The sequence below is a fragment of the Zalophus californianus genome, chromosome 10 (genome assembly GCF_009762305.2).
Source record: "Zalophus californianus isolate mZalCal1 chromosome 10, mZalCal1.pri.v2, whole genome shotgun sequence".
NCBI lineage: Eukaryota > Metazoa > Chordata > Mammalia > Carnivora > Otariidae > Zalophus > Zalophus californianus.
The window spans coordinates 105,182,947-105,207,830 of NC_045604.1; the positions used below are offsets into that span (position 1 = coordinate 105,182,947).

The 24,884-nt window shown below is 58.4% G+C and overlaps 2 protein-coding genes across 11 annotated transcripts in view; both read left to right on the forward strand.

Annotated features, from left to right (window-relative positions):
* Positions 1-18,081, forward strand: part of DTX2 (deltex E3 ubiquitin ligase 2) — a 35,472-nt gene extending 17,391 nt beyond the window's left edge. For 8 of the 9 annotated variants that reach the window (XM_027611473.2, XM_027611479.2, XM_027611472.1 and 5 more), the window contains 7 exons: positions 4,783-4,883; positions 9,518-9,658; positions 12,632-12,705; positions 14,115-14,273; positions 14,890-15,051; positions 16,274-16,363; positions 17,449-18,081. In XM_027611473.2, coding sequence (XP_027467274.1) covers positions 4,783-4,883; positions 9,518-9,658; positions 12,632-12,705; positions 14,115-14,273; positions 14,890-15,051; positions 16,274-16,363; positions 17,449-17,676 — 955 coding nt within the window. In that variant the 3' untranslated portion in view covers positions 17,677-18,081. The remainder of the gene's footprint in view (positions 1-4,782; positions 4,884-9,517; positions 9,659-12,631; positions 12,706-14,114; positions 14,274-14,889; positions 15,052-16,273; positions 16,364-17,448) is intronic. The other variant, XM_027611480.1, reaches the window with a different exon arrangement.
* Positions 18,082-19,924: 1,843 nt separating this feature from the next.
* UPK3B (uroplakin 3B) lies at positions 19,925-24,602 on the forward strand. Of its 2 annotated transcripts, XM_027612880.2 has the most exons (6): positions 19,925-20,167; positions 20,319-20,468; positions 20,693-20,930; positions 22,229-22,308; positions 22,794-22,923; positions 23,393-24,602. In XM_027612880.2, the coding sequence occupies exons 1-6, from the start codon at positions 20,080-20,082 to the stop codon at positions 23,550-23,552; spliced, it is 846 nt and encodes a 281-aa protein (XP_027468681.1). In that variant the 5' UTR covers positions 19,925-20,079; the 3' UTR covers positions 23,553-24,602. The 2 variants fall into 2 exon arrangements, with proteins under 2 accessions (XP_027468681.1, XP_027468682.1); XM_027612881.2 differs by lacking the exon at positions 20,319-20,468.
* Positions 24,603-24,884: the final 282 nt, after the last annotated feature.

Consider the following 24,884-nt stretch of genomic DNA (forward strand, 5'->3'; position numbering starts at 1 on the left):
TGAACCTGAGGTCTTTCTGGGAATGGGGCAACTGGAGCTTTTACTTGGCCTTCTCCCTGGATTTTCGCATAGGCATTAGCAAGCAGGGCTCTGTGCTGTCTCAGCCCCACCCAGTGTTCTGTGAGGCCCCCTCCAGTATGTGGGTCAGAATCTTTCAGAGAAAAGTATGCTGTCTGCTAGCCCAGAATGGTTATCAGCAGGGCTAGAGCTTCTCTTCTACTAGGTCAGTTTTGCTGAGCCTCCTAGGGCTGCTTAAGTTCTTACAAATTATTTTGAGGCACATTTCTAGATAGTTCTAGAGCTGGGATTCTGGGATGGAGCTGGGTGACTTAATTAATGGGCTTTGTTGCTTTCTCCTGGCACGGCCTTCCCATTGGTCTCCCCTGATACTTCTCTGGCATCCCCCCTCCCCTGCCTGAGGGCCTGAGAGACTGCCAGAGTGGGCCCTACTGGTACAGGCCAGGCAAGTTACAGAAAGGAAGGTGGCTGGACCACATGGTCTTCCCTTTGCTTCTGGGCTGTGCATGTTGCTACTTGCCCTGCTTGCCTTGGTTGTAAGTCAGGAAGGGAACCAGGCCAACTGGCTCTGTTAGTTGAAACCGCCTCAAAGGGGCCTGCTTCATGAGGTGGGTGTTCATCTTTATCTCCTCCAGCTTTTCAGGAGCTGGGAGAGGTACAGTTCACTCGCATGGGCCTATCCCTCCCTGTTTTGAAAAACAGGGTTGCCCCATGTCTTATTTGTAGGGCGACCCTTTTCAGTTAACCCCTTTCTGATGGGTGTTGTAGAGCCTGGAGGGGGCTTAATGAATACCTGGCCTCTTGACCCAACAGAGCCAGGAGAAGCGAAAACACTTGTCACCTTGGTCTCCTTAGGGGCCGTGGTATGGTTCTGCAGGCTGAACGAATGTCAACTGTGTTAGGTGGAAATTCCCCAGAGGGCGTCAGGGCTGGTGGCACCATGGGCTGGGAAAGTCTGGGAACCCGCCATATTTACTGGTAGCCACTGGAAGGAACATGAGAGTGAGCGAAATAAAAATTTGTGGAACCCATGTGGTTTCAGATCGCTTCTTGCTCAACCTGGGTAAAACCTTGGCTGTTGGACTTCCCTGTGCCCTGGGAGGCTTTCTGAGTAGATGGTAACACACTGAGCTGCTGGGTTGAGGAAGATTTCCTGGTAGCTGAACTTTATCCCTTTAAGCACCAAAACTTGTGTTTTAATGATGTTGGACTGAAAGCTTTCCAAAATGTGTCATGCATACTCTTGTCTTCTTTAGTAGAGGGTGTGGTGGCTTAATGTTTTGATGACTTGAGGTGGTGATTGTGACCCGCAGTCTGTTGCAGCTTTGGCATGGCTAGGCCTCAGGGCTGCTTGAGCCTGTCCTGAGTGGTCCTAGGACATGGCTCTCCCAGTTTGCTTCCATCTGCTCCATTCTTGCTGCTGCTGTTCTCCCAGCCTCTAAAAGCACGCCTTCCTGCTGTCTGCCTGGTTTGCATGCTCAGAGTCCTGGGCCTGGGGCAGAGATGGGGTGGGAGTGGGGGTGGGGGTGGGGCTTCCTCCTGACTGGCTCTAGGCCTTTGGGTCAGCTCTGTTCCCTTCCCATGTCTCTCCTTTGCCCTCCTAAGATTAAGGAGTTGGTCTGGGAAGTCTGAAGTTTCCTTTTGCTCTACTATTGTGGTTTTTGGGATTTCCACGGGGGCCCTGCGGGAAGGTGCCTGGCGGCCCTCCAGCTTTCCTGTATATATCCCCTTGACCCCTCTGAGAACAGGGTAGCAGTGGACATTTGTATTGGGCTGCAGATTAAGCCTCATAACCAGCCAGGGGCCTTTTGTAATTATTCTCATCTTACGGATAGAGAAATTGAAGCTCAGAAAGGGAACTTGACCTGCCAAGGGCACGCCACTTGAATCCAGAGGGGGTGCTGTAAGGGGGGAGCTCTAGACCCCACATCTGGTGCTCCTTGTACAGCACCTGCTGTCAGGGCTTGCTCGTTGATGCTGGCTCACTGGCCTGTAGGGAGCTGGTGGGAGGCTTTGTGTTTTCTTGCTCCAGCCTCCCAGCTCTGCCCCTTGCCTGGGACTGCCACATATGTCTTCGTAGAACACTGGAAGTCCTCACGTCTCATGTTCTGAGCTCCATCTGGAAGCTCCTGGAGATAGTTCCAGACAGGAAAGTCAGGTTGGGCCTAGTAGGTAGACCCACGAATGGGAGGCCGTGACTGGAAGGAAGTCTCATAAGGGCACTCCTTGGGGCGAACAGTGCCCATGTTGGGGACATTCTGCCCGTCTGGGCCCTTTGAGGATGGTGGAGGGGGATCGGTGACCTCCGAGGTTCCGTCCACCCTGAGAGTCCCCATCTTGGGAACCGCTGGGTCCTTTTACTGCTCTCATCACTGCAGGGAAACATCTGGGGGAGGAACTGGGATGAGTGATAGGGGAAGTGGCAACAGTGTGAGACCCACAGAACTTAGTCACAGTTCCTGGCCCCAGTTCCAGGGTGAGCTTCCCAGTGGGAGCCTTAATGGCCTGTCTGCTTTCTGCTCCAAGTGTTGGTGGTAGAACCTAAGGCCTTCTCCTTCAGATATGTGCCTCTCCCCAGCAAAGGAGGACCCCACTTCTGGGACCCCCTCTGGGCCAGCGATGAGTAGCCCACTAACTTGGGGGAGTTGTCGAGCCAAGCTTCAGCTTTCCGGCTTCCTGGCTGAGGGCTCAAGCTCCATGTCCCCCGTAGAGCTGGCTTGGGAGATGAAGGATGCCTGGAAGGGCTCTGTCTTCTGGAACTCCTTCACTTCTAGGACCTGAGAATTGCAAAGACTGTCAGAGATTATCTACTTTCCTTTTAAAAACCAAAGTGGAGAGACAGGCTCAGGAAAGGGGGAGGTGGTTGCTCTGACTTAAATGGTTTAGTGGGGCCAAAAGCTTAGTTAGCCCAGGTGTTCTGAGCGCCCAGCGCTTCCATTGCATTATCAGAGCTCTCCAGGGCCAGGTCCCTTGTTCTCTCGGGCTTGAGAGTAGCTGAGGAGGGCAAGTGTCACACGGGTGATTCTCTTTGGGGAGAACGATCCGGAAATGAAAACAAAATAACCTCTTTGCTCAAATATGTACTGGAGCGCCTGCTGTGCTCCCAACCCTGTGCAGGGGGGCCCTGGCAGCTTCAGCACCAGCTGAGTGTTAGGTTCTGGTTTGGATCAGAACCGGCCAGCTCCCTGTAGATTCCACCAGTAGGATCTGTGCCCCCGGGACTGGTGGTGAGGAAGGATCTGGGGCAGTTTCCAGAAGCACTCACCATAAACCAGGCAGGTTGTTGGTTTGCTGGCAGCTGCGAGGGTTGTACAGGAGATCAGAGCTGTCCATCATTTCCTGAGCACCTTCCCCGCTCCAGGCTAGGCCCAGTGGAACAGACTAATGCAGCCCGGCCCTATCCTTGGGGAGCTCCGGTGTAGGGACTATGCAAAAGGGTTTCATAACCCTTCTGGTGTCACCATCCATAACGTGGGCAGGGATGGACGGGAAGACACAGGAATTGGAGTGGCAGGTCGGCGGCGGGGGGCGGGTGTTTGCCAGGCATCTCAGGCCATCTACAGCAACCATTCTCCAGTGAGGGGGGGCCTTCCCCCAAACCACAGTGGCATAGATTTATTATCACTTGAAAAATATAATGGCTTAAAACCAAATGAAAGACCCAAACATAGTTACTGTGGGAAGGAAGACCCTTATTTAAAAAAACAAACAAAAAAAACCCTTACTTTTGAACTAATTTTAGATTTACAGAAAAGTTACAAAAATAGTACAGAGAGTTTCCATCACTCCCTCCCTTGACTTACCTTGTAAAGCCAGACAATTGCCATCATGGGGGCATTACTGTTAACCAAGGACTTTTCTCGATTTTCACTTTGTCCACTGCTGCTCCCGTTCTGTCGGGATCCTGCCTCACATTCAGTTGTCTCCTCCCCATCCTCCCTTCAGTAGGAGTTCCTCCGTCTTTATTGTCCATAACCTTGATACTTTTGAAGAGTTACTTTGTCGAATGTCCCTTAATTTGGGCTTGTCAGTTGCTTTCTCATGCTTGAGGTTATGCAGTTTTGGCAGGAACCACAAAAGTGGTGTTATGTCCTTCTCAGAGCACCATTTCTTGGGGTTGCTGGTGTTGATTGGTCATATTACTGGTGATATTGGTCTGGAGTATGTGTTAGAGTGGTTTCTGCCAGATTTCCCTCTCTAGGTACCGTAGAGCTCTCATTCTGACAAAGCTAGTGAGCTCAAAATTCTTTTAGGATTGTCTTCAGAATCTGAATTGCCCAGGAAAACCTTTTTTTTTTTTTTTTTTTTTTTTTTAACGCTTAAAGCTTCCTTCTTGATCACTTGTAAACTTCTGAGTCTCACCCCAGCGCTGTTCTTTCCCATCACGGCTCTGGCCCCGCCTGCCAATGCTCTCCCGCCTCTTAGCCTGGCTTGGAGTTTGACTCTCCCTACTTGATTTTGGCCGGGGTGGTGGGCCAGGCTGTGGGCTTCACATCCTCAGTATTCAGCTTCTCTAGGTTAATTTGGGTCTGAGCGTGGTGAAATTCAGCTTTCTTTGCTCCTCTTTCCAGATATCAGGGTCTTTAATTAAAAAAAAAACAAAAAAACAACCCAGAAGTCCTCGTTCACACGGACGTGGCCATGCAAAGTGAAGTTCTGAAGGGGCCCCAGCAGCACCAGCGTTTTCACATCTTGGGCTGGCTCTGGCTCTGGTTTCTGCTAAGTTGGCTCCTACATTCAGCTTTGTTCTCTCTTCTCCCAAAGTGCCTCCCTCCCCAGCGGTCCTGCGAGCAGCCCTGGGAGCATCCCCGCCGCGGTGCCCGTGCAGATGCCGAAGCCCAGCCGGGTCCAGCAAGCCCTTGCAGGTAGGCACCTTGCTGGGTCCTGGGTTCCAGAACAGGCTGTGTCTGGCGGGACAGGACGTAGAGGCTGTGGGAGAATGCGTGGGCCGGGGGGGAGACTGTGGGGTGGGGGTCTTGTTACTCTCTCTGTTCTCACGGAAAGCCACAGTGGCTCCATGGTGGGGGGGGGGGGGTGCCTCTTTTCCGTGATGGCGTACCCTCAGTGAGTGAGCCTTTCACTCGGGGGGGGGGGGGGGGCGGCCTGCCTGATGACAGTGGGTACCCTGGTGTGGACCTTTCCCCATCTTTGAAATTTCCACATCACTTTTTTTTTTTAATAAAGATTTTATTTATTTATTTATTTATTTATTTGACAGAGAGTGGGGGAGAGAGAGAGAGAGAGAGAGAACATAAGCAGGGGGAGGGGCAGAGGGAGAGGGAAAAGCAGGCTCCCCACTGAGCAGGGAGCCCGATGTGGGGCTTGATCCCAGGACCCTGGGATCATGACCTGGGCCACAGGCAGACGCTTAACTGACTGAGCCACCCAGGCGCCCCTCCACGTCACTTTAATTATGGTTTGAGTCACTTGTCCGTCCTGAAATGCTTTACGTATTTCCCTGAAGGGGCCCTCGGGGGGAACTCAGCTGTTTTGGCTGGAGTTCTGCTTTGAATCAGTGGTTTTGTGTCCACCTCGATCTTTTGTTAACCATACACCTTTGAACTGTTTTTAAAATTCCTTTTATAGGTTAGGGAGTTACTGAAAATTACTTTTTAATGAGTGGGAAAGGCAAAATGTCATAGAAAGGTAGGGGGAGTGTAGTGAGGTTGAAGCAGGAGAATAAGATAACCCAAGTCTGTGTGTTAAGTGAGTCACTGTAGTAGCACAGTGGGGTTCGAGGGGACAGGCCTGGAGCAGGGAGACCCGTGCAGAGCCCGACTCCATGGCTCAGGGGAGCTAGCCAAGGGCCTGACTCGGGCCTCGGCAGTGGTGGAGGTAAAAGCTTCTGTCTTGGTGACTAGGTGGGTCGAGAGAAGGAATGGAATGAGGCCCGGTGTGCGGCTGAGGCACTAAGGAGGGGTTTTGTGTGTATCTTCCTTCATTTCTTCCCAGTAACAGCTCTGCGAGGTAGGAACTTTTATTCCTTATTTTATACTTGAGGAAACTGAGCCTCAGAGAGTTCTAGAAACTTCTCAAGATCAGCCGGCCAGCCCTTGGCAGAGCTGGGACTCAGCACCAGCATTCTGGGCTCCAGAACCTAGGTTCTCAGCAGTTACACTGTGCCATTCCCCAGTCCGGTGGGAGCACGTAGAGGGGCAAGGGGGGCGGGCGCTGCTGGGTCGTACCTGGGCGGAGCTGTCCTGGAGGCAGTGGGCATTTAGATGTGCAGCTCAGAAGAGCAGTCTAGGGCGGAACGGGGTGACCTCTGCCCCCCATGGGGGGGATGTATGAGCTTACAGAGACTGCAGGTGGGATGCTGGGAAGAGAACTGGAAGGAGATGGAGGGACCAGTCAGAGAGGTGGGAGAAGATGGGAGAGTGGGGCCCTCTGGAACCTGCTTCAGCTGCTCAGCCATCAGCCCTGTGCCGGGGCACAGAGAACAGTGAGCAGACATGTGGCGATTGCAAAGTTCCCACCCAGTTGAGGTCTTCATGTGGTACCAGCTGAGTCAGACCCGTGCGTGCATGCGTGGGGTGGTGATCTTATTGGAGAAAGGTTGTGGGTGACCAGGCGTAGCCGGCACAAGACTGAGCTCCATTCAGCTCTGTAATCACTAAGGCTAAAATACAGATGCTATAAAAACCTTTCTAAACGCAGCTCAGAAGTGTTCTGGGGCTCGAGTTGCACTTGCTCCCTTTCCTATGCTCTTGAGGCTGAGGACCCTTTTAGTCTGTGGCCCAGAGTGTCCTTAGTGTCCCCCATCCCCTTGGCTCTCAGATCAATCCTGGAGGTAGGTGGGTCTTTTAACCTCCATTTTATTCATTGGGGAAATTTGGGGATCTCGGTCCCAGCCAGCAAGGAGTGGAGACTGGAGCTCGTGGCCAGATGCCACCTCCTCTGAACACAGGCTCTGCCTTGCACCTGCCGGTGGGACTCTAGTCTCAGGTGCCAGGGAAGGAGAGAACCCGAGCCAGCCCCCAGGAAGTAGGGTCTGGAGAATGTCTTCTTTCCCCGGGCCACGTTAATGGATTCGGGAATACTCGGGCCGCCGTTGAGGGACGTGGGGTTTTGCGGGTAGGTTTACAAAGCAGTGGTCATGCTGTGGAAGGACTGGGTACCCTCTACGCAGGCAGAGGAAGGCCATGGAGGAGCCGCCTCCTGTCAGGCCAGCAGTGCCTCAGGTGACAGCTTCCCTGGCCACGCCCGGGCCCAGCCCTCTCCTCGGAGTGTCTGTGTTTCACGCTGCTGCAGCCCCCCCAGGGCCGGGCAGCCAGGGCCGAGTGGAATTGGGACCCAGCTTGGTCAGGTCGGTCAGAGGACAGGGGGACCGGAGCCCCGGTGTCCGAAAGGAGATGTTTGCACATCTGACCGCTGCAGGGCCTCTCTCTGGGGGTCTGGCGGAGAAGTGGGCACCCTCTCAGATAATTGGGGGAGCTGTGGCCATGTGAGCTTGGGGGGCTGTCCCTGAGCCCTGCTGTTGGGAAGTTGTGATGGCCCACTCATGGCGTTTCCCGCCCCCGCCCCCCCCCCCCCAGCAACCCATCCTGTCCAGTGGATGTTGCCTTTACAAAGTGTAGGTGTGGGGTGATTTTCACACTTTCCCGCAAGAAGGCCGACGCACGGAGCAGGGGCTCCTGCTCTGCAGGCTTCTAAGTTGAGACTTCTGTGTCTGTGACTTGAATTCAGGGGAGGGGTCCTGCATCGACGAGGGCAGAAGCATTGTTCATGCTGGCCTCAAAGAAGCCACCCGGCAGCATTCAGGGGGATCTTGGTTCCCCAGCAGACAGGTGCTGTGCACCTCCTGTGACTGGGCCCTGCCCTCAGTGCTCGGTGCAGGGAAGACAGCAGTCATAACACCATAACATAACATAAAGATGCGAGTCCTTTCATGTAGTAAGAACGCTAAGCAGGGTAAAGGAGACACAGACAGAGGGGGACGTGGCCCTTTTAGATGGGGTGGTCAGGGAAGGGCTGCCTCGTAGGTGACGCTTGGAGAGAGGTCTGGTTGAAGTGGAGCAGAGAGTGTTGGGGGAGGAGGTCATGGTCAGTGCAAAGGCGCAGGGTTCTACGAAAGCATTGTTCCCGTTGTGCCCCCTCCCCTCCCCCGTGCCTGCTTGTCATTCGGTCTGCCTGACATCTAGTTCAAACCTACTTTGGAGCTCAGGAGCAACCAACCTTGAGACGCTGGTGGCATCACATTGCCTGATGAACAAGTGCCCGGGGTGCAGCCTTGGTCTTCCGATGTGCGCTTTGGTGTCTTTTGCGAGTGGCCGCCACAGCGCCCCCTCCCACCTCTGCTGTGCTGCCCAGGCTGCTGGCTGGCCTCTGCTTCTGTCCCCGACTGGGCACATTTGCCACATTCAGTCTTTGTTCTTCGAGGCCACAGTGGCTGGCCCATCCAGGATCTCTGCTTCCTGCCCCGGGTTGCCCTCGGTACCCAGCCCTTGAGCCTGATACTGAGTGCTCGGAAAGTCTTCCTCAGGCTCGGAAAGCCTGCCTCAGGGCAGGCCCGGAGCTTCCTGAGACACTCAAGAGCTCACTTGCCCTGTGGAGGAGGTTTTACTGAGCTAGACGGAGGGCAGGGAGGATTGGGTGGGTGGTGCTGTGGACAGCAAGGCAGGCTGAAAGTGTGGCAGGAATAGGGGCTCCCACGGGAGGACATGCTGGGTTCCCGGGAGGTATTGGGTCCTCAGCGAGTGCCAAGGGAGCAGCATGGGGTGAGGGTCCAGCTATAGCATGTGTGGAACACCAGGCTGCGGAGTGAGGCCTTCCCCCTGTGGGTGTGCCCACGGTGCTACCCTCCAGGACAGAGAAGGCTTGTTTGAGCCTTGACTGAGGGCGCTAGAGAAGGAAGCCACGGCCTGGGACCATTGGCTGCTCCAGAGGATCGGCCACAGGGGCCAGGGGGAGGCCTTAGTCGGGGAGCAGTCCCCGGGGCCAGCATTCTGTTCACCCACCCTAGCAATGGCACTGGAAGCACCTAGGGGGGCCAGATGGGCGTGAAAAGCAGATAGCACCCCACTGGAGGCAAGGTGACCAGGAGCCCAGAGGGCACGGCTGGGGGAAGTACGGGGGGCGGGGGGACTGTGAGCATGAGACCCTGTCCATGTCTCCATAGCTTGCCCATGCCCTTCCATGTCACCCCTCTGCTCTCCTTCTTGCGCCTGGCAGAAGGGAGATTCCCCCCCGGAATGGCATCCTGCCCTCCTGAAGCAAAGAGCCTCGCCCTGCCCCTTCCCCGCATGCTGTGTGCGTGGGCCAGTTGGTGGCTCGTACAGATACCTGTGGAGCTCTGATGAGCCGGGCATTTCACTGGTTCCTGGCCTGGAGCTTAGCTGCCTCGAGCCTCCAGCAGCCGATTCCTCGGGAAGATCGGTGGGTCCTGCTGGCCGTTCACAGTGCCACCTGGACTCAGCCGGGGTTTGTGGATGTCACATGCCGAATGACTCCTTCTAACGTTTCTCCCCTCTCTGCATGTCTGATCTCGCACCCCGTGTAGGCATGACGAGTATTCTGATGTCAGCCATTGGACTCCCTGTGTGTCTTAGCCGCGCACCCCAGCCCGCCAGCCCTCCCGCCTCCTGTCTGGCCTCTAAAAGTCACAGCTCAGTTAAGAGATTGAGGAAAATGTCCATGAAAGGTAGTTCCTGCTCACAAATACTCTCTGGCCTCTGCTAAGCCTCCGAGTCTTGCTGCCTCTGACTCTCCTGCATCGATCACTCTTCTCTGACCCCCACGGCCCTTCTCCGCTTCCTTTGTCCCCAGGGGAGGGCCTCAATGGCCCTTTTGCCTGCCCTTGGTGCAGAGGTGGGCCCCAAAAGCCACTTACTGCCGAAAACCCACAGTTCAGAAGCTCCTGTCTTCCTGGCACAGGTGGAGTGTGAGGGGCCTGTTCTTGAGGCCTCTGTGACTCTATAAACACAAGCATGGGCTGAGGCCAGCTCAGGCTGGGGTGACTCTGTCCCTCCCAGCAGGGCCAGCGTGCGTCTCAGGAAAGGCCCCCAGCCCTATCTGGCCACCACGAAGGACTACTTCAGAGGAGTCCCCCAATGGTGCTGCGCTGCCCATCACATGGCTGGGGAGGAAGGGGTTTCAGGACCATGGAAGGTGCTGTGGATTTTAAGCAGACTTACGTGAAGGGGCCTGTGGGTAGTAAGTTCTTAACCTACCATTTCGAAAGCCTATGCCTCTGACTTTGGGCTGGAGATGCACAGACTGCTGAAAGCCCGGTGACCTTCAGCGTGTTGTGGTGAGCAAGCGAGCACGGCTCTGGCGCAGCCAGCCTGGGTTCCAGTCTTGGTTCTGGCTTCATGTCTCACACCTGTGTCTCCATGCATGAGCCGGCACCTGGTACTTACTAGCAGGTCGGTCGTGGGAGGAATAGGAAATGCACACATGAGGCGCCCGGCATGTAGTCACGGGGGTGCTCTGATCATGCCCACTGCCTATCTAACCCCAACCCTGCAGGTGTCAGGGAGGCCCAGCAAGTGGCATGGGCCTTTGGAGGGAGTGTGGGCCTTTGCACAGGCCCGGAGCTTCCTGAGACACTCAGACTGGCCCGGGAAGAATGCAGGCTCTTGGTAGACACTCTGACCTTCCTTCCTGGGCTCAGATGTCCCTTTCTTGGGGTTGGTGGTCACCTGGCTAGCCCCCTTAAGAGAAGTGTGGATCGTGGAAAGCTACCTTGGGTTCTAAAAGGCCACCTGGGCAAGGGCAAGTAGCGGGGAAATGAGATGCTGAGCCAGGCCTCACCAGAGCTGGGCCCAAGGCTAGTCCCGGCAGATGGGGTCCTGGGGTCCCTATGCTTTTCTAAAATGCTCCTCTCCTCACTCTGAGTCCCAGCAGCTACCAGGACAGCTACCAGTGCTGGCGGTCACTGTGCTCTGGCCTGGCCTTCTCACCAGTGACCAGTCCGGGGCCTAGAAATCTGTGTGTGTCTGTATGTGTTGGGGGGAGGGTGCAGGGAGGGTGCGCATGTGCGTGTGTGTGTATGTGTGTGACGTTTACATGTGTGTGGGGAAGTTTGGGTGTGTGTGGAATGTGTTGGGGGACATTTGTGTGTGTGTGGTATGTGTGTGAAGGGGTAGAGGTACATTTGTGTGGAGGTGTGTGTGTGTGAAGAGGTTGGAGGGGCTGTTTGTGAGGGGGTGTGGGCTGCGTGTGTGAGGGGGTTGGAGGGGCTGTTTGTGAGGGGGTGTGGGCTGCGTGTGTGAGGGTGTGTGTGTGTTTTGATGGGTGGGGGATATGTGTGTGTGTGTGGGACTGTGGGGAGTGTGTGAGGGGTGGAGGTACATTGGTGTGGGGGGTGTGGGGGTGGGGGGTGTGTGTGTGAAGGAGTTGGGGGGACGTTTGTGTGTTGGTAGGGTGGTATTCCTTGGTCCATAACTGCCTCTCACAACAGTCACAATTCGGGTCAGGATGAGGTCTGCATTTTGAGGTGAGGGAGCTGAGGTTCAGGTGGTATGCTTTGGTCCCAGCGTGACAGCCAGAACCAAACCTGACATTGCCTGCTCCCAGCCTCTGCTCCCCTCCTAGCTGTCGCCTGGCCTTCTCTGGTTTTGAGGGCACTTGGCTGTGGAGACCTCAGGCTTGTCTGTCTTTGCAGCCACACCTGGTGGCTCTGAACTTGGGTGCAGACCAGGGTCCCCCTGGTGTCAGAGGCTAGGAGCGGGACCTACCCAACGACCCGGAGGCAGGAAGAAGAGCTTTCCCCGGCTGCACTGGTCTTTCCGGGTCCTCCTTTCTGCTCCTGCACAGCTTTGCTGCCATTCTCTGTCATTCTGCCGCTGCCTCTGGCTGGAGAAGCCCCAGACCTGGCCAGTTCTCTCCCCGGCTGCGAGAGTTTCTCATTTAAGGGGCGTTGGGGGGGGCCCGTGTGGGGCCGGGCTCAGTGTTGATGCAGGCGCAGGGCTGCCCCTCCCAACTTTGTGCACGTGGGGGGTCTTGAGAGGAGTGGGGTGGCTGGGGTGCCCTTCCTGCTGCGTCCCAGCTCCTTCCCGGACTTGGCGTGTCGCTGAGACCCCACGGTCCAGGGCCAGGCAAGAGAAAACCATGGTTTGTCGTGACCTTATCCATGTGGCATTGTCTGCAGTCGGCGTGCACACAGATGCCCGCCGGGCAGGCACCCGCTGCACGTTCAGCTCCTGGAACTTCTCTTGCCTTGGCTTTTTCACGAGAGTAATGGAGATTGAGTGAAACAGCACTGCTGGAACATGCTCCAGACTGGTTTGTTGTAGAAGCTGCTGTTCGACTTTCTGTGTGTCCTCGGAAGAGCCTGGGTCTAGCCTTCTGACCGAATACGCGTGGGGATGTGGTGGAGGCCCACACATGGCTCCTGACGGCTGGGACCTCCGGTCTCCGGTCCTCGTCCACTGCCTCCAGGGCTCCTGGGGCCGGGCCTCCAGCGGGTGGACCAGATAGGGCTCTGCCAGGCCGAGCTCCGGGCGTCTGCAGTGGTGCCGTGTCTCCTCTTGCACGCTCACCCCTCCCACCTCGGCCCTTCTCAGTGTCCTTCCCGGCAGCTTGGGCCTCTCCCTTGTCCTCCTTCCTCTCTAGATTCAGCGTCTCCAGTTCGTACTCCTTGGGACACTGCTAATGTTCTTCTCTCTTCTAGGAGGGACTCCAAAGCCAGAGCCAGAACAGGTGATAAAAAAGTATACGGAAGAGCTGAAAATGGCCCCAGATGAGGTACGTGTCGCTGGAGCCACGCTGCTTCTGGTTTGGTTTGGAGATGAGGGTTGGCTCCAGAGGAGAAGGTTACCAGCCTTTTCTTGCTGGGAGGGTGCTTCCCAAGGTGCCTCTGAGTGCCGGCCGTGGTCCGGGTACTTGGGTTTGATCTCCCAGCCTCCTGGAGGAGGCAGGCCTTACCAAGGGGAGATGGCCTGGCTTCAGAGGCCCAAATTCTGATCTAAGCTTTGCCGCTCATGAGCTGTGGTCCTGAGCAAGGCTCCTACACAGGCCTGTGCGTAGCCCTCTGCCTGGGCCATCCTGGAGACAAGGGGTGGGAGAGCCTGCCTCACTCCCCGAGGACCGAGCTAGGGAAAAGCGTGGCTTTGTCCCCTTGGCACTCCTGCCCCTCTGGCTGTGGGGAGAGCCAGTCAGCCTCGCTGTCATTACGGGGCCTGCCAGACCCTCATAGCAGCTTCGGTAGGACCCGAGCCTCTGTGCTGAGCCGCGTTTTGGGGGCTGCTGTGCCACTGGTCTCTGATTTGCATGGAGAGTCCCAAGGACTCTGGGGGCACGGGGCAGGGGGTCATGGATTAAAGGGCAGTCGTGCTAGTACAGAACCGAGGCCTCCGCCCCACCTCTTTCTCCCGCAGCTCTGGCTGGTAAAGGTTGAGTGACCTGGAGGTTGTCCCCGCGTCCCCCACCCTCCCTCCAGAGCTGTCAGCACGCAAATCTGTGTCCTTGCCTTTGCCCTTGCAGCCTCCGCCCCCACCTGGCATAACTGGGCTGCTCTGTACCAGCCTCCTGGCCTCCAGGCAGCTGTGATCATGCTGGTAGCCTCACCTTAAACCCTTCGGCAGGGTCCCCTGCCATGGGAGACAAAGCCCCGCTCCTCAGCTTGGCCGTCAGAACCTCATGGGCCTGGTCCTGACCCGCCTGTCTCTTTTACACCCTACTCACCCCTGCCCCCCGCGGCTGCCACCGCCCTTCCCAAACTAGGCTGCTTTCTGCTCCAGAACATTCTCTTCCCTTTCCCTGCCATGCCCGTTCCCGTCCTTGTCAGCCTTGTCCTTTCTCCCTCGTGACAGCCAGCTTTGAGGTCCTCTCCTCTCAGTTTCCTGCCCTGTTGTTTCCCTTCTCCCGGCCCGTGTCTGCTGCTGTCTTCAGCCTGTGCTTCTGTCACTGCCAAGGCCCCCGTGCCCCTGTGCTCGTGGCCGCCTGTCGTCCCCTCTCCTGTGGCGAACCCTCTAAGGGCGTGGATCCTGGTGCCTCGTCTGTCTTCCCCACCTCTGGGACAACTGACTACAGGAATGACTGCCCATAATTCTGGCATTTCGGCAGATGACGGCCTTTTCCTGTTAAGACCCTCCACCCCCCCTTGTGGCGCAGCGGGCTGTCGGTGAGCGTGCCCTGTGCTGGTCTCCCTCCAGGACTGCATCATCTGTATGGAGAAACTGTCTGTGGTGTCCGGCTACAGCGATGTGACCGACAGCAAGACCATTGGGCCCATGGCTGTGGGCCGCCTTGCCAAGTGCAGCCATGCCTTCCACCTGCTGTGTCTGCTGGCCATGTACTGCAACGGGAACAAGGTGCCTGCACGTCTGCCTCCCACAGGTGCCCACAGTCCTGCTGCGGTCCTGCTGCGGCTGAGCAGAGGACTGCTGCTGTCCTGCGGGGGGCCCGGGACGCTCTCGGAGGCAGACTCACGATGTCTCCAGGCCTGGGCCCTTGGCAGGGTAGAACTTGGCCGCTGTGGGCCTGAAGGTGGCAAGGGACACCTGGCTGCTGTCCTTTGGTGGCGCTTAGCCGGAACGGACAGAGGTTGGGAGGACAGAGAGGAGGACCCGAGTCACGTGTCAGACTTCGGGGCTTGGCGTGGCGTCTCCCGCCTGCAGCATCCCTGGGCCGCCCTGTACCAGCCAGGGTGCTGGCACCAGCATTTGCTAGGTCACGGGGTTTTTGTTTGGTCTGAAACCTGTTCGACCGTGGAGACTGTTGTACACCAACCTGATTTGCCTCCTTGATGCTGGTCTCCCAGTACCTCGCCCCCACATCGACCGTCTTTCCAGGGAAGCCGTTGGGGTCGGGTTTCTATGCCGGGAGGGAGTCGGGGGACGAGCTGGGGACCTGCTGTGGGGCAGGGGGCCGTGCTAGGCACTCTCTCAGGGCCACCGGCTCAGTCCATGGTGCTCTGCTTTGTCTCAGGACGGAAGTTTGCAGTGTCCTTCCTGCAAGACCATCTACGGGGAGAAAACGGGGACCCAGCCCCGGGGGAAGATGGAGGTGTTCAAGTTCCAGGTATCTCTCCCCGGCCATGAGGACTGCGGAACAATACTCATAGTTTACAACATTCCTCACGGCATCCAGGTAAGGGGCACGAGAGGAGCCTCCTGGGACCGTTCTGGAATCGGTCCCTCTCACTCTGGGGCAGTCTTCTTCCTACGCCGCCCCTCTCTCAGTGGTCTGATCCCTGGGGCACTCAGGAGGCCCCAGCCTCCCAATTTCAGGCTCCCAGGAGCCAGGAGGCACCAGCGTCTGGGGACGGAACAAGCTTGTAGGGCTGTGGAAGCAAAGAGGTGGCCTGCAGCCCTTTCCTGATGCAGGGAGGGCATCCTGGGGGCAGAGACATCGTAGCTGGGTTTGTACTGGGCAGAAGGCCAAGTGTATAAAGCAGGAACAATGCTTGTGTTGAGGGGCTGAATAACGGGGGATCCCACAGGGCAGGGAGATGCCAACGGTGAGGGCAGTTGCTCTTGAGAGGCCAGCTCAGTGGCCAGATCCAGGCCTGCCTTGGGTGTGGTGGGGCCAGCTCTAATGTCAGGAACAAGACAGGAACCTGAGCAGAAGGTCCCAGGGTCCCAGTAGAGATCCAGATAGGAGCCCTGGGTCTTTCGGCCTCCTGCTTGGGCCAGGGCTGACCTCAGAACCAGTGGCAGGTGGGGAAGGTACTGGGCAGTGGAGACCAGGACCCAGAGGGGCCTGTCTGTGACAGGTGGGGTGTGCCTGTTTTGTCCAACCACATGCTTTTCCCTGGTTTCCCTCTGCTTCTTCTCAGGGGGTCATAGTGAATTTTAAAAACATTCCCGATGGCCTTAGAGCCACAGAGCAGTGTGTGTGTGTTGGTGGGTGGGGGGGGGTGTTGGAGGTGTATGTGATGTGCCTCTGAGTGGCAGAGGGCAGACAAGCAAGGGCCTTCCACTGTTCTAGCCCCTTCCCCTCCCGTCCTGTTTGCTGCCCCTGTGCCAGACCCCGCTGTGGCCCCATCTCGAGCAAGGGGTGAGGGCGTCAGGAAGGAGGCCCTGCCATCTCGGCCACAGAGCCCAGAGGGGCACCAGCAGGGTGGGAGCGTGTGCCCCGGCCTTTGATGAGCTCTGGCCTCATCAGTTTGCAGGAGAGTCTGTGCCAAACCGAGTGGCCTGGCGTCAGGGAAGGCCGTGTCATGTCCGGTCTCTGAGGGGCGGGATCTGAGACACGGATTTATTTGGTCTCAAGTGCAGGAATAGCCCTGGCCGGGGAGGCAGAGGGTGGGCTGGGCTGCTGGGCCCCTCTCAGGATGCACCCACACCCAGTGTCTGCGTTCCTCCTGCAGGGCCCAGAGCACCCCAACCCCGGGAAGCCGTTCACCGCCAGGGGGTTTCCCCGCCAGTGCTACCTTCCAGACAGTGCCCAGGGCCGCAAGGTGAGGAAGGGGCCCCCCGGGGCTGCTTATGGGCAGTTCGAGCAGGTGGGGTGGGGAAGGGCCCAGCCTGGTGGCCATGCCTGCTCTGCCCTGCTCACCTTCTTCTTCTGGGGCTGGCTGGGGTGCTGGCCCCTCCTTCCCAGGGGCGGCTGTGCATTAGGCATGCTCCCCCAGGAGAGATGACTGGAGAGGAGGCCTCTTCCGTCAACCTCCCGGGCCAGGTCACCTGGTCTTCAGTCAGGTTAGCATGACGAGATCAGTGGGGTGGGGGCAGTGGGGGTGCAGGGGACAGGAAAGGACTGGGTGACTGGGACGGCCTGCAGAGCCACCTCCTCGCTGAGACTGGGGAGAGCATTCCCAGCAGACAGAGCAGCTCGTGAGTGGCAGCAGGTGGGCTGGGCTGGAGGCTGGGAAGAGTCTGGGGAGGACCAGAGCCCCTTGTGGGGGCAGTGGGGCATCGGGCACCCCTAGGCCGCCCTGGGTGTTGCTGGTTGGAGGTTTGAAAAAGCTTCTTCTGGCTGCTGGGAGCCTGGCCGGCAGGTACTGGATGTGGGGGAGCAGAGAGGCGCGGGCTCCCTCAGGAGGGAGAGGCCGACTTGGAAGTAGGGCCGAGTTAGGCCGGCCCCAGGTATGGCTTGAGCAGCGGATGGTGGTGCCCTCTGAGGGTCCTCTTGGGCGGTGAGGTCAGCAGGTAGAGTTGTTAGATTAGAGTTGTTGAGAGAGGAGTTAGGACTGGAGCCGGAGGTCGGGGACCGCCACAGATGGGGCTCCAGGCCCGGGACTGTGGGTGGGCTCACTCAGGAGAGCGGCCTGGCCCCGGCTCTGCCGGCGGTCACAGTACAGGTCGGAGAGAGAGGGCTTTGCACCCCTTGGCGTGCCCCACCCACGGCTGGCATTGCACCCAACGCCACTGCGCCCATCCTGGCCCCCACTGCTGGGGCAGGTCAGTCCCGGGAAGGGGAGCGAGCAGTGGATGCCAGCAGCTGTCGACCGTCCCTGTGCCCTGCCGCTCCGGGGTGAAAAACCCGTGCCCAGGCCTGCGCTCGCTCACCAGGCCCTCCCTCCCTTTCCGCCCCCCGCGGCAGGTCCTGGAGCTATTGAAGGTGGCCTGGAAGAGGCGACTCATCTTCACAGTAGGGACGTCCAGCACCACGGGAGAGACGGACACAGTGGTGTGGAACGAGATCCACCACAAGACAGAGATGGACCGCAATGTGACAGGCCACGGCTACCCTGACCCCAACTACCTGCAGAATGTGCTGGCCGAGCTGGCTGCCCAGGGGGTGACCGAGGACTGCCTGGAGCAGCAGTGACCCCCCAGCCTGGCCGGCCCCAGCCCCGCCCCGCCTGCCTCCGGCAGCCAGCCGCCCTCTCCCCACGCCGCCGGCTGGGCTGTCCCTGGGATGGGCAGGCAGGAAGGTGCCTTTCCTCAGAGGCTGCAGTGTTTGTCGGGGCCTGCCTTCCACCCCCCCTCCTCCCCTCCAGGCCTGGATCTGCGTGGGAGTTGGGCAAGCCTGGGGAGTTGTACTGTGGGGGCTTAAGATGCAGCTACCTCAGAGCGTGGGGCCCTGCCCTTGGCGGGCTGCTTTGGGTCCATAGTGCCGGGGGCCTGGCGTGGGGTGAGGCGAGACTGCCCCATCGTAGCCAGGGCAGGCATGGGTTCAAGGTCAGCTTCTCATACCTCAGATGTTCTGTTTGCAATAAATGCCCTATAGCCAAAGTCAGCAGGCCTTGGTGTGTTTTTTGGTGGAGAGGCTGTGCATGTGTGCGTGCGTGTGCGTGCACCCTGCTGCGTCCGAGCAGGAGGGAGCCGCAGACTGCCTGTTCGCCCCGCATTCCCCAATGACCGAGCTGCGGTGAGGCCCGAGAGCCCACCCCCTGACCTGGGCTGCTGCCCCGTCCCCACTCCAGTTCTCACCGCGTGCGGTCCAGTGACTCTGCCAGGCCCACCGTCCCATTTATTCCCCGAGTAAGACGCTGCTTGCACGTAGCGGGTGCTGCTGGCTTCCAGGTTCTGGATGAGGGAACAGGTTCAAGGATGCAGTGACTGGCCCAGGGTCCCAGGCTCGCAGTAGAGCTGGGCCTGGAAGGGGGCCAGGGCTGGTCTGACCCCATACTTGAAGTTCTAATTCTTCTCAACCCTCTTAGGAGGATCAAATACCCCAGCCTGCCATCTGTCTGGGGGCAGTGACTGTGGCCCGGGGCTGCAGGGACACCGGCCACATCCTGAGTGGGCCCCGGGTACTTTTGCCTCCATAAACCCTTTTTCTCCATAAGAAAAAAAAATTAAATTTTTTATGTGTTTTTATATTTTATGTGTTGGTATAAAGATGAATATATTATATATTAAAGCATTTTTCTTCCACCTAAAAGTTTGGGGTTTTGGGGGCGCCTGGCTGACTCAGTCAATAGAGCATGTGACTCTTGAGTTCGAGCCCCATGTTGGGTGTAGAGATTGCTTAAAAATAAAATCTTAAAGTAGTTACCCTATGACTCAGTGATTCCACCCCTAGGCATGTATCCAAGAACAGAAGACAGGTCCACACAAAACTTGTGCATGAACGCTCGTGGCAACATTATTCATAACAGCCAAAAAGTGGGAACAGCCCAACTGTCCGCCGAGGGGCCAGGAAACAAAATGCCCGGTCTCCGTACAGTGGAGGGAAAGTTCTGGAGCCCTAAGGAAGAACAGAGGCCGGCCACACGCTACAACATGGATGAACCTGGACAACAGAACACTAAGTGAAAGAAGCCAGCCCCAGCTCGCCACTTGGGTGATTCTGTCGATGTGAAGTGTTCGGTACAGGGAAGTCCGTGGAGGCTGAGAGTAGACGGTTGCCGGTTGCCGGGGGAGCGGGGAATGGGGAGTGACTTATCATGGGTACAGCGTGTTCTCTCGGGGTGATGCACACGTTCTGAACTTAGTGGTGATGTTTGCACAACCTTGTGAAAACCCACTGTGCTGTGGATTTTTAAAAGGATGAATTTTATGTGAATTATCTTTTTTCTTAAATTATATCTTAACAAAAAAATAGAACCCAAAGGACTAAAGTAAATGGGAGGCTTGTCAGCTGTCAAAGGTCCTTTCTCTGACTCCAGACTCCTGTTAGACAAGAATGTGGCCTTGTGGAGGGAGGGCAGGGTGCTGAGATGGCAGTAGGACCGGGGTGGCGGGGGGGTGGGGGGGGGGGTGTGTGTGGAGGGGGGGGTGCTGTCCTGGGGCTGGAGCTGGACAGGTTGGCTTGGGCCTCTGCATCCTGCTCGCACTCCCTAGGTGGGGATGGAAGGCCAGAGGGAGGCTCTTGGCACCTGGAGTGCAGGAATCTCAGGCATGTGGCCCTGAGCCCAGGTTTCCAGAGACTGGGTCCTCTCCAGGGCAGGGAGGCTAGCTGGGAGCCCAATTCAGACATGGGACTCTGGTGGCCTGGCTGGCATCTGGGGGTCCGGTGGCATCCCCTTCAGTCCTGCACTGGGGCCTGGCACTAGCCTGCCCCACCCTACAGCCCAGCCCAGCCCAGCCCCCTCAGGGTAGGCCGGGCTGGTGGGAGAGGGTGGGTACATTTACATTTTCAGGTCTTTCCAGGCCTTGGCCAGCCTCGCAGCCTGACTAACCGGCTCCTCCAGGCTCAAGGCGCTGGGGGCGGGGGTGTGGCAGGAGGTAGCCAGATCAGCCCCAGGCTGTGGATGGGGAAGAAAGCTGAGCTCGGGCGGCCATCATGGGGCTCCCCCAGAGGCAGCCTGGCCCATCGGTCCTGCTCCTCCTCGTGGGGGCGCTGATCTGGCCCTCATCTTGTGTGAGCCTGGGTGAGTGGGGGTCCTGGCATGAATTCACCTGGCCGGACCCAAGGGGCTGGGACCACCCGCTGGGGTTATTGGATCCTGGGAGCCCCCCCACCTCCAACGGGGAGGCGGGGAGCAGGTCCCAGGACCCTCATGCCTATCTCCGTGGCCACAGAGCTGATCCCCTACACGCCGCAGATAACAGCCTGGGACCTGGAAGGAAAGGTCACAGCCACCACGTTCTCCCTGGAGCAGCCTCGCTGTGTCCTGGACGGGCATGCTGGCATTGCCAACACCATCTGGCTGGTGGTGGCCTTCAGCAATGGTGTGTCACGGTGCAGGTCTGGGGCTGAGGAGAGCTGGCCAGTGGTGGACCAGGCGTTGGGCTTTATCCTGAACGGGCTCTGAGAGGGTGACAAAGTAACCTGGTTTGTGCCTGGAGGGAGCCTCTGGGCCCTGAGGCGTGGAGGGGCCAGGCGGGCAGGGAGCCTTAGACCCAGCAAGGGGCTAGGCCCTCTAGCCCCCTCTGTCTGTCCCTTTCTTCTGCAGCCTCCAGGGACTTCCAGAACCCGCAGACACGAGCTGAGATCCCAGCCTTCCCACGGCTGCTCACTGATGGCCACTATATGACACTGCCCCTCTCCCTGGACCAGCTGCCCTGTGAGGACCCCGAGGGTGGCAGCAGGGACGTCCCCCTGCTGCGGGTTGGCAGTGACCCCGGCTGCCTTGCTGACCTCCACCAGCCACCCTACTGCAACAGCCCCCTCCCGAGCCCTGGACCTTACAGGTGGGTCACTCCACCTGGACCCTGGGACAGGGGCTGTGCTGGGGGAGAAGGGGTCTCGGGTTAGAGAGCTGCCCTTCCTAGCCTCTCCCCAGACCCTTCCCCTTCACAAGCTTTGGTTTATGCCTCTGTGGGGTCAAGGAGCAGCACTCATCCCAGTTGGGGGGCAGGCAGAATGTGGCCTTTCCGGGAAGCCTGCCCATGAGGAAGAAGTGGGCACCAAAGGGCTGGTGGGGTCTCAGGCCCAGAGTTGGGCGGTGGGGGGTGCTGGGCTGCAGCCACTAGCCCATGGGTAGATCTGGCAGGAATCTAAGCCCCAGGCTGAGTCCGGGGCCAAGCAGTGGGTATGAGGCAGGGAAGCAGGAAATAAGACTACCACCCACTTTCTCCGGTGAAGAAGCTGAGGCACAGGGCACCATGGGCTTGTCAGGGTCACGGAGGGAGCCACAATGAGAGCAGGTGTCCAGATGGGGGCTGGTCCCGATATGCCCCAGAAGAGCCAGGCCCAGGGGTCCTCAGGGAGTCCAAGTCCGGCCGAGAAAACCAGCACGGGGTGCAGGGAAGGTGGGGCATGGTGTGGGCTGGACCCGCGCTTCCATCCACAGCCTCCCTCTGCCTCTGCGCAACCCCTGCCCGGACAGGACCACCCTCCCACCTCCCCCATGCCTACTTCCTGGCTCGGCTTCCTCTTACCTCCTGCCCCCATCCCTAGCAGCCACTGGAGCTGGCTGCCCTCGGTGCCAGACCGCCTGGGTCCCTCCATGCTCAGACACCTTCCAGGGCTCCCCACCTGGCACAAAGATACAACCAGACCTCCTCTGCGCGGCCTCTGGTGCCCTCAGTGCTCAGCCGGCCCCCGCCCTGGGACCCCAGGCTCTGAGTGCACCCTGACCACACCCCTCCCTCCCTGGACCTTTGCTTAGGGTGCCCGAGCCTAGTGGGGGGCCTTCTATGGCTTCCTAGGTGCCACTTGGCCAGCCTTTTTCTCTGGGAGGCCTGGGGCTCCCAGCTCCATCTGACCCGCTGAGCCACCCTGAGGCACTGTGTATATGACATTTAGTGACTGGGGCCCCCTAAACCAGATGGGGTGTCTGGAGAGCAATGGCTCAGTGCACTGGGACTGATGGCAGAGGTCACTGTGGTCAGCGCGGTCTCAGAGGGCCCCCAGAAGGGGACCAGGCCACAGCTGATCCCGATGTGCCCCAGAAGAGCCTGGCCCAGAACTGCCTGGAGCTTGGCCACTGTGGGCGCCCTGCCCAGGGCAGCTGAGGCTCAGACCTCCCCGCTTCTCCTCCCCGCAGAGTGAAGTTCCTCCTGATGGATGCCAGAGGCTCACCCCAGGCCGAGACCAGGTGGTCCGACCCCATTGCTCTCCACCAAGGTAGCCCTGGGGAGAGGGGTGCTCCGGCTCCAGTCTACCCCTGTGGACTCGTCACCCCCCTGCCAAATGGTCATGCTCAGCGGCCTCTCCCCCTGCTGCCATGAGACTGGGGGCCTGGAGGCAGTGTGTCCAAGTCCAGCCCCTCCCCGAAACAGAAGCTTGTGCTGGGGAGGTGGGGCACCGGGTCAGCCTCATGGGCAGACACACCGGCTCTGTCCATGCCCAAATGTTGGTCACCCCTCGGGTGCCCAGGTCCCAGCCCAGTCGTGGGCAGGGCGGTGGGCAGGCACATTGGCAGGAACAGCCTAGAAGGTGAGACCAAGGGGCTGGAGCTGTGGGTGATACAGGCGGGCAGGGCCCAGATGCCCGGCTGAGATGGACAGGTGGGTGGGCTCAGGAGGCTGTCAGGCCTTGAGTGTGAGCTTGGGTGGGGACATGACTGCCCTGGGGTCCAGGGGCAGCCTCTGAGCTGCTGCTGTGTGCAGGGAAGGCGCCAGCCTCCATCGACACGTGGCCAGGGCGGCGCAGTGGTGACATGATCATCATCACCTCCATCCTCTGCTCTCTGGCCGGCCTCCTGCTCTTGGCCTTCCTGGCAGCGTCCACCGCATGCTTGTGAGTGCTGACGGCCCCATGGGCCTCTCTCCCACCCCGCAGAGCCCTTTCCCTCTCCCTGGTCCTGGCACCTGGAAGCCCTCCTTGAACCTTGCGGTTTTGAGTTGGCGATGCCCCTTCTAGGGATGTTCGGGGGATTTCTGCCCCAAGTCTCTCTCACCTGGAGGGCAGGGAGGTGGCCCAGCAGCTCCTCTGAACACAGGCTCAGAAAAGGGGCCACCTTGCTCCGCCCTGCCCTTCACTGTGTCCTTGGCCCTGGCCTTTCTCCTGCTGGGCCTTGTTTTTTCGCCAGCCAGCCCTCAGTCACTTCAGGGAACTGATACCAGGGTAGTCAGGACAACCACCTGGAGGAGGTGGGCCAGCAGCTGGTTCTAGAAGGAAGGAAAGGAAGAGGCTGCGGGAGGAGGCCCGGGCTTGGCAGTGGGCTCCACCCAGCAGGAACCTAGTGCGGCCTCCTCTCCCCATCCAGCTCCAGCCTGTGGTGGCCTGAGGAGGCCCCGGAGCAGCTGCGGATTGGCTCCTTCATGGGGAAGCGCTACATGACCCACCACATCCCACCCAGCGAGGCCCCCACCCTGCCCGTGGGCTGTGAGCCTGGCCTGGACCCCCTCCCCAGCCTCAGCCCCTAGGCTGGCCCACGTGGCTGGGGCATGGCCGCAGGGAGTCGGGGGCAAGGACCTGGGGCTCATTCCCAGCCTCTGCGCCTACATGCCCCTTCCGCATCGCACTTCCCCGCCCTGCCCACAGTCCCACTGATATAGGAAAGATGTCAGGGTTCGTAGCCCACTGCCGACAAGGAACACTTGAGACGTCTTTGGTGCAAAAAGGTGGTTTTATTAAAGCACGGGAGACAGGACCCGTGGGCAGAAAGAGCTGCTCTGGGGTGGCGAGGAGTGGCCCATTATATATATACTTTCAAGTTAGGAGGGCATTAGGGATAGCATAAGTTTCTAAGGAATTTTGGAAGCAAGGTTTCCAGGATCCTGAGGGGGCTAGCTATTGTTAGGAAAAGGTCATTTATTACTGTTCAGTAAAAAGTGTCACGAGACCCTTCAGATGTATATCGGTGCGTCATATGCTCGGAGGATGACTGCCAACATGTATCTTGGGGGTTTCGAGATAAAGGAAGTTTCCAAAGGAATTTTTCTGCATTAAGTAGACTTACAGGGTCCTGGGGGTCAAGCTAAGATTGCCCTTTGCCCTTAGTAAAGTGTCAACATCCCGGCAGCTGAGTCCCTAGAGGAATGTCACTCTGCTTGTTTCAAGGACTTGTCAGTGGTTGTTAAGTAGTGAGGAAATTTAATAATTTTTCTTCTGCCTTCGTTTCCCACATCACCACCCCCAGCAGCCCTGACTTTGCCTTTCCTGTTCTGCCCTCCCCAGGGAGGGTCAGGGTCAGGCTAGTATGCAGCTCCCACTTCCATCCCCACCTCTGTTCTGCCTGGCCTCTCGCGGGAGAGGCTAGAGGTGATGTGCAGAGGCCGCCCTGACCAGAAGCTTCCAGGCTCCAGGAGCAGGGAGCCTTGCTCTGCCCTGTGCAGGGGACTGGGCCGGGCCCATCACAGTTTGTATGGGGCCTGAGCCTCCCTCTGTCTCTCTGCCCCACCTTCCAGTGGCTGGGGACTTCAGAGACGGGCCCTTTCTGAGGGTGGCCAGAAGGTCAGAGTGTAGACGCACATTGTGACCATCTGACCACTGATACCACCACTTCCAACCCCACTGCACACACAGATGGCTTACTCGTTCTCACTCCACAAACATTTATTAAACACCTGCTGTATGCCACTGACAGTGTTAGACATAGGGCCTCAGGCAGAGCCAGTCCTGATCTTGGGGAACTCACTCACCACTCTGGACCTGAGATGACCACGTGTCCAGATGTGATCTGTTACTGTTAGGGCTGTCACGCCTTCAGATTGTCACATACTCTCGGGTTCGCGCTCCTTAGATGATCACCCCAA